Genomic DNA, 9,473 nt, shown 5'->3' on the forward strand with positions numbered 1-9,473 from the left:
AACTTTTAATAGACAGGTGCATCAAAACATACACAAAAGAAAATTTGAATATTGACTTTACACCACCTTCCCTCGGTTCTGTTTTTCTAACAGAGATTTAGTTCATACAAGTCCCGCGAAGAAGACCCTACTCTCACAGAAGAAGAGGTGAGTCTTGTAGCTTCTTTAGCACCAGAAAGCTCCTATAATAAAAACAGAGCATCTCTCTTTGAATAAACACACTGTCACATGACCCTTTATCTGAAAAAGCTAAAATGCTCTCTGAAGCCCCTGTCTGTCATTCAGGGTTCGGACGTTGGCTCTGTAATGGCTCAGATGGAGTAACTGGAAGATGGGATGGACAGGTCAGCTACATAAAGGAGAATGGGTGGGAAAAAAGGAGCAGGAAAAAATCGAGAGGGGAGAGGAGGAAAGAGGAATGAGAAGATAGGAATTTAGATATGGGAGTTTAGTCAGCCCTCTGAAACTCCATGTGAGGAAGAAGTTCATCGTGGGCTGGAAAATCCAGGAAACTGGAATAAGGAAGGGAAGGTGTTGACCTAGGCCAGAAGACTGAGGCAGCCCTTCTCCTCAGGGGATGCCAGAGGCAAAGAGCAGGGAACTTCAGGACACGCAGTTCCAGGCTGGGCCTGACGTACAGCCAGCAAGAAAGGATTGCCGGTTCTCCCAAGCACCAGGTCTGAAAAATCACTGGTTAAACTTCAGTGGAGTATGAATATTGTAAAAACCATTACATATGTTATTATATCAAGCTAGGCTTAAACATAGAGCTGGGTGCCTTCATTGATCTGGCTGCAAGTAGCTTCTGGGTAGAATCCTTAGCACAGTAAATTTTGTCCATGTACAAGAGCGATGTACATTTGCAGATGCATCACATCCTGTATGGGGCTCTGAGTGGGGGCCTGAAATATGCAGACACTGCATCTCCACGCGGAAAGTTCAAGGAGCAGAAGTGTTTGTCATGAGTGCTCTCGGCCACCCTCCAGGGGTCCTCCCCAGGGAATGGACTTGCCATCTAGCCTCCTGGTTGCACAAGCCACAACCGTAGGAGTCATCCTTGACACCCCATTTTCCTCACCACCCACAGATACAGCCAGTAGCCCCGCCTCTTCAGTTCCACCTCCAGACAGTGGTTTTCATGCATCCCCGTCTCCATCCCACAGTGCCCTCCTACCAGGGCCCAGGATGGCTCCCTCGTCGTCCTCCAGTGTTTTCCACACTGTGCCAGAGCCACCACTATGGGGACAAGAAAACGGAATATATAGGAGTTCTGGAAACAAATCCTATGTAAAATAAACCAAGGCCATGCAAAACTTTAAATTACTTTTCTTCTTCTCTTACATTTGTTTGTGGCTTTTGAAAATAGGACCTAGTTATACTGATGAATTTTTAATCTGAAATAACTGCGATTCAAGTGTATTCATTTGAGGAAGAAGATTTAAGAAAAATAAACATGAAAATCATTTATTTCTGTTTTTGTGTAATGTTACGTAGTTCAGACTGAAACTGAGACCCAAGTTTGAAGTACTGTCACCCCAATTTAAGAGAATTATGGGAAAGGATTGATTATCAAAAGCAGAGAAATGGGAACTAGGAAGAGAATAATTTATGAGAACGTAACAATTTACAGACTGAGTAATAAAAATGAAAGATTTTAAAGAGAAAAATTGCAAAGCCAAATAAATTTTAGAGAGAGAAAATTCAAAGGGCTTGAAGAGAAACTTGTATACAAAATAGAAACAGTAGTCTTAGAAGACAGATATTCAAAATGGATATCAGGAGACTTGAGAAATTTTTATAAGAGAATTTACAATGACACCCTCTGCACATTAAGTTCCTGCCCAGAGGTAATATTAAGTTGCAAGTTAATGGAAGAGCCTGTAATTTTTTTTAGAAAGAGTATTTGTCCCAGGGGGAAGGAACTTGAGGAGAAAAACAGAACCAGCGGTGAAGGGCCAGCCCACACCTTTACAATCCCAGTAGAGCTGGGTCTGTTGTCCTATGTGGTGCTGAGGGTGAGAATGAACATCTGCTGTGCTGGCCCCTCGCCACTGTCAGCCATGGTTCACCCCTTTATAATCTGTCCACATTTTGGCTTGGACTAATATTTTGATAAAAAAAGTTCTATATGTTAGCACTTCATTATGAAAAGCAGACAATTTTTTTATTCTTCCTAAATTTAAAGAAATTATGGCTTCATTCTGAGAGTCATTTTTCATTAAAACCTCTAAGGTGAAAATGTTAATCAAATAGTCATCAGAATGGTCAGATCACCATGGCCAGAGTTGCCCAAAGATTATTTCTGTCACTAAACCTTTGGATCATCATGGCCTGGCAACAGTGAGCCACCAGCCTGTGGTAAGCCATCCTCGTGCAAATGACCAGCTCCCACGCAGCAGGCCGGCCTTAAGAAACTGGAGCTGGTGAGCCCAGCTGGAGCTCCATCCACAGCATGTGGCAGTGTGGAAAAAGGGAAAGCTTGCTCCATGCTTGCAAAGCTGAGCATCTATCAGGAGGCATGTTCATTTATTTCCTGGGTGTTTGCATAAGTCAGTCACTGTGGCCAAGATACGTACAGGTAATGAAGACTATGTTTACTTATTTAAACCATGATTTTTAACAATAAAATAATTCCCCAGATAATCTCGTAACCAGTACATCTGCTCTAGCATTACCAATGAAAATTAAATCACTTTCTATTTTAGAGAATATGTAGGACATATTAGTGACACTGAATAGGTATGCTTAGAAAACACCCTGCTCCTCATGTAGGAAAGAGCATTCCATAATGGATTGTCTCCAGTTTCATTTCTGAGTTGTAAATAAGAATGAATTTTCCCACTAAAGAAACTTAGTCCTGTTGTAAATGATTACTTAACCAACAGCATGTGATTAAATAAAAAATAATAAGACCACACTCTTACAAAAGTATGTGTACTGCCGAACAGAATCCAGGACTCTGCTTCAAAGTCCAGTTCAGTGGTTGTCACATGAGCAACAGAATCTGGGCCCCTGCCCCAGGATTTCTGACTCAGTGGTTTGGGATCAGAATTTGCCTTTCTCATAAATTTCCAGATCCTGCTGCTCCTGGTTCAAAGCCCACAGTTTGAAAATCACTCATCTAGTACATATTTTCTGCCTTTTTTTAATAAAGCAATAGAGCCCCTTGTCAGGTGAAATACCCTTCTAATACAGAAATAAAATGAAACACGATGCTGCGGTCTGGTCCTGGTGGCCCGGAGCTGCCCGCCTGCCCACTCTCATACCCTCAGCCAACGAGAGAAAACCAGGTTTTCATGGAATTATGCTGACAGGACTGGTCTACTTACAAAGTTGAAGATAATCTACAAAATAGCTCTCTAGTAATGTACTACAGGATTAGTGCAGACAATAAAGAACCCAATTTGGGCATTTATCTGAGGGTAATAAAATCACTTTCTCAGCCTGCAGCCCCATGTGCATTGCAGCATTATTCACTACAGCCAATATTTGGAAGCAACCTCAGTGTCTGTCGACAGATGAGTGGATAAGGAAAATGTGATTTTACATGTGTGCAAAATACATACATATTATGGAAAACAAATATTTATTGAAGAAGATGTAAGATTCAAGAAACATTGTACATAGGACAATGACGCGTCAGTCCCCTTCAAAGTAGGCACCTTGGACCTCGCACAATTCTCCCAGCATCTCTTCCACTGTTCAAAACACTCTGCAAAATCCTTTGTTGGACTCATCATCAGCTGCCCCATTGTGTTTTCCTGAATTTCATTGATGGTCTGAAATCTCTTCCCATTCAAAGGTGATTTTAGTTTTGTGAAAAACCAGAAGTCTCAGGGCGCCAAATCTGGGCCATAGGGGGGCTGAGTCACCTGGGTGATCTGATGTTTCACACAAAATCTGTGCACGAGATGTGACACATGAGTGGGCTCACTGTCATGATGAAGCTGCCAGTCACCAGTTGCCCATAGCTGCGGCTGTTTTCATCATATTGCATCTCTCAGCCAACCAAGAACATTGAGGTAGTACTCTTTATTAATTGTTTGGCCTGCAGGGGCGTACTCATGATGAACAGTACCTTCCCAATCAAAAAAACACAATTAACATGGTCTTGATCTTGCTGCAACTTTGCTGCACCTTCTTCGGGCATGGAGAAACAGGTGACTTCCATTGGGACAACTGGGCCTTCGTTTCCGGACCATTGCCGTTGACTCACTATTCATCTCCAATTATGATCTTATTGAGGAAATCTGGTTCATTGGTAACGATTTGAATCAAGTCATTAGTAACTGCAGCATGATGGTCCTTCTGCTCTGGTAACAGAAGCCACAAAATGAATTTTGCCACGTTTCATGCCAAGATCCTGCATCAAAACCTTGGACATAGTACTTACAGTTTTTGGAATCCCCAGGTCAGTTTCTAGTTCTTGCACTGTCAGTCTCTCATCTTTGTTGATTGCAGCCTGTACACGTTCAACATTCTCAGGTGTTCTGTTTGTTCTGGGCCTTCCAGAATGTGGGTCACTTTCAACAGAGGCCATCTTTGAAGCATTTGTGCTGCACTTTTATTTGCACTGCACTCATTGCATTGTCCCCAAAAGCCTTCTTAATCATCCGAATAGTTTCCACAGAGGAATGGTCAAGCCTACCACAAAATTTGATACAGATTCGTTGCTCTACTTACTCAGTCATTTTGAATGTGATGGCCACACAGTACACACACTTACTTAAAGAGCATCTACCACCCTCACTGACCAGTACCGTGAAGTCATCATTGTTCACACCTATGCATTCTAGTCCACTCTCCTTGGCTGCCAGGTTACATCGAAGTCATGCAAACCATTCTCATTATATTAACAGTGGCTGGACTTTATCTGAACAGACCTCATAGTACATACACGATGGAATATTATTTAGCCATTAAAAGGAGGAAGTCCTGTCTGTTGTACCCCTGAGAGCATTATGCCAAGTGAAATTAGCCATACAGGGAAAGACAGATACTTATGCACTCAAACATATGTGGAATCTAATAAAAAGCTGATCTTGTAGAAACAGAGGGTAAGCTGGTGGTGGCCAGGGGCTGGGGGGTGGGAGAGAGATGGGGAGATGTTGGTCAAAGGGTACAAACTTCCTACTGTAAGATGAACAAGTTTTTGGAGCTAATGTCCGGCATGGGGCTAGAGTTAATGATCCTGTACTATATTATATACTCAAAATTGTTGAGACTACAGCTTAAATGTTATCACCACACACCAAAAATGATAACATGGTAATGGAGGTGTTAACTAACCTTATTGTGGTAATTATTTGACAGTATAGATGTGTATCAAATCGTAATGTTGTATACCTTAAGCTTACCTATGTTGTATGTTAATCATATCTCAATGAAACCAGGGGTGGGGGAATCAGGACAAAATCCTTAAAGGGACACACATACACTGAAGTGCTAAGTATCTAGCTTATCACTGAAAGGTGGGAGGGGAGATCAAGCTTGAAGCTTTTTTATTTGATTCAACTTTTGTTTTCTAGATCTCGGCCATGTATTCATCTGTAAATAAACCTGGACAACATGGGAATAAATCAGGACAGTCACTTAAAGTATCAGAGTCCAGCTTAGGAGCTGCTCAAAGGCCCCTGTCTTCCTGTAATGATCTCTATGCAACTGTTAAAGACTTTGAGAAAACACCCAACAGCATCAGCACACTCCCACCGGCCGGGAGACCCCAGGAGGAGCCCGAGCCTGACTACGAGGCAATCCAGACTCTGAGCAGAGAGGATGAAAAGGCCACCCTGGAGACCAGTGGTCGCCATGGCCCCTTCCCAAAGGAGAATGACTACGAGAGCATTGGGGACTTGCAGCAATGCAGAGATGTCACCAGGCTCTAGAAGCTCAGAAGACAGTCCCTGACAGCCTAGGACCAGCTGGTCAGGGACAAGAAGACAAGGAGCAGCATCCCTTCTACTTTACACTCTACTTTGGTGACTGAGGACAGTGAAGCTGTCCGGACAGTTCATGAACAGGAAGGTGCACACCTGGCTGCCGGGCACTGCCACACCCAAGCACATGTCCTCATGTCCCCATGTCCTCAGGACAGATCCTGGCTATCAGTGGAGGCACCACGACTCCACCCAGCTAAATACTGCCATTCCGAAGAGCCAGGTTTCCTTCCTTCCTTCTTTTGTTGCTGTCTGCTATTTTTCCCCTTGAAATCTCCCCATTTCTACTGGTTCATTCTGGGTAAATTCACCCACAGGGCTTGGCCTTTGCCTTCAATATAGGTGTTTTCAGATGGTAAGAAACCATGGTTGCTGGTACTGGCAGATCCCCCCTCAAGGGTCTTGAGTCTTCATGCCTTCTGATACAGACACTCCACATCAGCAGCTTCTTCCAAAGGACTTGAAGTCATTTTTAGATGCTTTATTTTATTTTTCTAGTCAAAACAATTTTCCTCCCAGTATTTGAAACTTCAGAACCTTTGAAGTATTTGTGGTGAACGCTGTGGTACTTCTGTACTTGTTTTAGCCCAGGGCCCACTCCTCCGAAACAGAGAGCCTTAATGTCCATGTTGGGACGCAGACATCACGTCTGGGCAGCCCATGATGGCCGCCTCTGACGGGCTGTGGATTAGACTGTGTTTCTGATGATCTGTGAGGCCACACCAGCAGCATGAGTTCCATAAGTTAAGTGCTGCCCTATGGTAATCTAGCTTAGATTAAAATATAAACATCTATTTTTGTTATATAAATTTATAAGATGTTTTATGTTTAATGCCTAATTTCTAGAAAGCACCAGAAAAAATGTATATTAACTACTTTGATTTTATGTACAATGATTTATACTTTCATTTTGAAAAGACACCACAAAGCACATAAACTAGGTAGTTACAAGTATTCATTATCATTTTTCTAAGCAAGTGTTTAAAACATTGAAGGTTTTTAAAGACTCAGACTTGTCAGACGGTACTTGGAGCTCTTGATCAAAATCATCTAGCTCCCAGAGAAATCAGTGGAATAATCATAAATGGTAGTTTTCACTGGTTTGTGATGGGAAATATTGAAAAATTTGAAGTGGTAAAAATGGAAAGAACAAAATATAACTAAGGGTGACTGTGAATTATTCATAAAGGTAAAACTCTTAAGGTTTGGTTACATTTTGAAGAAAACAATGATGAATTCTGTAGTCCAGTACTTGCAAATGCAAATCGTGTATTGGAATTTTTTTTCCCCTTCATTTTACAAAAATCAGTGTTTGTAGTAACTCAGAGTGAATATGAGCCTGGTTTGAATTTAATCATCTCTTTAGATTTTATAAGGCCAACTTTGGGAAGGTTATTCACTTTTCATTTTAAAAGGAACCTGGTCATTATGCAGTATGGGCTACAGCAAGGGAGCTGTCCTGCACTGTTACAGGGAAAACAGAGAGACGAGCAATTATTCTACACTGCTGGGACACCTGTGACTTTTCAGATTGCATCATCTTGCTATTGTCACTCATTATGACAAAGAATGCAATTGGGAGGGGGAAGCATTTGAAAAGTGTAGGGACCAGCTCACTTACACTCAGCAAGGTGTTGTCCGTTCCTCGCAATCACAGCTTGATTTGTGACTGCTCTGTAATACGTTTCTGACATCATAAAATGAGCTCTCTTCAGGCAAACTAGTTGTCATTTTTCAATCAGCCTGGTCGCTCACTTCAGGACTCCATGCACATGAGCACAGTCACCATTGATTAGAAGATAATGGCAGAATTCCCTTAGATTAGGGAGTTATCTGGATGGTGCAAGACCCTTGCCCTCAGAATTTACATCCTACGTAAGCACTGTTTTGCCTGGTGCTTTTCGCTGCTTAGTATTAATGAGTTTGACCCAGCTGCCTCTGTGTCATGGTGTTCTTTCAGTGTGTGGTGTTAGCCCTGTCCTGGGTCCTCCTAGCACTATGCCTGCAGCATCATGTCCTTCATGAGCACCTTGACTGCTCAAAACTTTATTGTATTTCATGATGTCTTATTTATTGCTAGGGAAGTGAGTATCCTCTCTAAAGTGTAAAGCCATCTAAAGACAGAAGCTCTTTATAAATAATAATGTCCTCTTGAAATCCCATTATCAGAGTTTCCCCTCAGAAGTGTTGAAATGCAGGTTGTGCAGTATAGCCAGAAAATTTTTAAAAATCAGTTTTGACATCCAACATCTGTATTATACATTCCATTATAATAACTTAGGTTAGTGAAATTATACAAAAGGATAAAAATAAGCTTTAGGAAATATTTTTTTTATCTTATAAATCAGAATTATAAACTTACCTTGCCTAAAAGAAGGATCTTGGTCTTTGTTCAAATATTTTTAAAGCTTAGGAGAATTTTTTCTGCTGCTTTTACTATTTTCCAAATATAGTCAGCAGGAAAGTATAATCTGTTTCATGTGAAATGTTTGAGGAAATTTTAAATTTGAAAAAAAGTAATTTTTGTAGAGTAATTTTCATTCCTGCCCTGCACTAAATTACATCATTAGTTCTAGGAAAGCTTTTGAAGCTCTCCTTTTTGGGAAAAAGGCAAATTACTGATTTATTTACCCTCAAAATTCAAGCATTAATTCAAATTGAGAGCTAATTAACAGTAGGTAGGCAACATCAGGAAATAACACTTAACCTTGGCATGTCACTGTCTTTGTTTCTCATATTGTATCTTCATTTTTCTAATTAGAGCATTTACTCACTTTAACCAATAACAAAACTATACACACACACACACACACACACACACATGTGTATGTATATGTATATATACACACACATGCACACACATATACACATAGATATACAATATACATATATATGTGTGTGTTCTGGTGCTTAATTAGGACATATCCTATTATTCTATTAAGTATTTTGAATATTTATTTTACTAGCATGAAGACTATCATAATAAAAACAAAACAGAAACAATTCTCCAATAATTTTTATTTGGTAATTATCAGAAAACCTTCTTAAGTTGCCCTCATTTAGTTTTTCTAATGAATAAATTCATATTTTAAATCATTTCCATAATTCTTCTAGCTGAGGAGCAGTGGTATTTTAAATAGTTTTATTATCCATGTGCCTCACTATAAATTCAGCCTCACAAGAGGAGATGTAAACAGGTGTCTCGGGTGTTGGAGACGTGATCTGGCCAAAAGCGACACGAGCCACGTGAGCCAGGATAGGACCACAGCAAGGTGACCCCACCAGGTAGCGGAAGCAGCGCTCATTCTCATGTGGGGCCATTTTCTTGCACTCTCTTCAGCAACCATAATATCCATAGGCAGTGCTGGGGTCTGATGCATGAAGTAACTGTTCTGAGATGATGACCGAGCTGTAATCGCAGAGCTTCAGTGCAAGACCGCATGAGGACTTTGTGAACAAGTCAATGAGTGTTCAGTGGTCCTTGTAAATGGGACTTGGTGGGATCTAGTGATGCCATTCCCCTGAAAGTGTTGATTT

The 9,473-nt window shown here is 41.0% G+C and overlaps 1 protein-coding gene across 2 annotated transcripts in view; it reads left to right on the forward strand.

The window, feature by feature from the left end:
* Positions 1–8,812, forward strand: part of PAG1 (phosphoprotein membrane anchor with glycosphingolipid microdomains 1) — a 129,910-nt gene extending 121,098 nt beyond the window's left edge. Inside the window, exons 7-8 of one of the 2 annotated variants that reach the window (XM_054595694.1) lie at positions 94–147; positions 5,529–8,812. In XM_054595694.1, the coding sequence (XP_054451669.1) occupies positions 94–147; positions 5,529–5,885 (411 nt within the window). In that variant the 3' untranslated portion in view covers positions 5,886–8,812. Of the gene's footprint in view, positions 1–93; positions 148–1,087; positions 1,302–5,528 lie in introns of those variants that run through there. The other variant, XM_054595695.1, reaches the window with a different exon arrangement.
* Positions 8,813–9,473: the final 661 nt, after the last annotated feature.

This window comes from Pteronotus mesoamericanus, unplaced genomic scaffold (assembly GCF_021234165.1).
Source record: "Pteronotus mesoamericanus isolate MK-2021 breed Mesoamerican mustached bat unplaced genomic scaffold, CSHL_Meso_final scaffold_54, whole genome shotgun sequence".
Taxonomy (NCBI): Eukaryota; Metazoa; Chordata; class Mammalia; order Chiroptera; family Mormoopidae; genus Pteronotus; species Pteronotus mesoamericanus.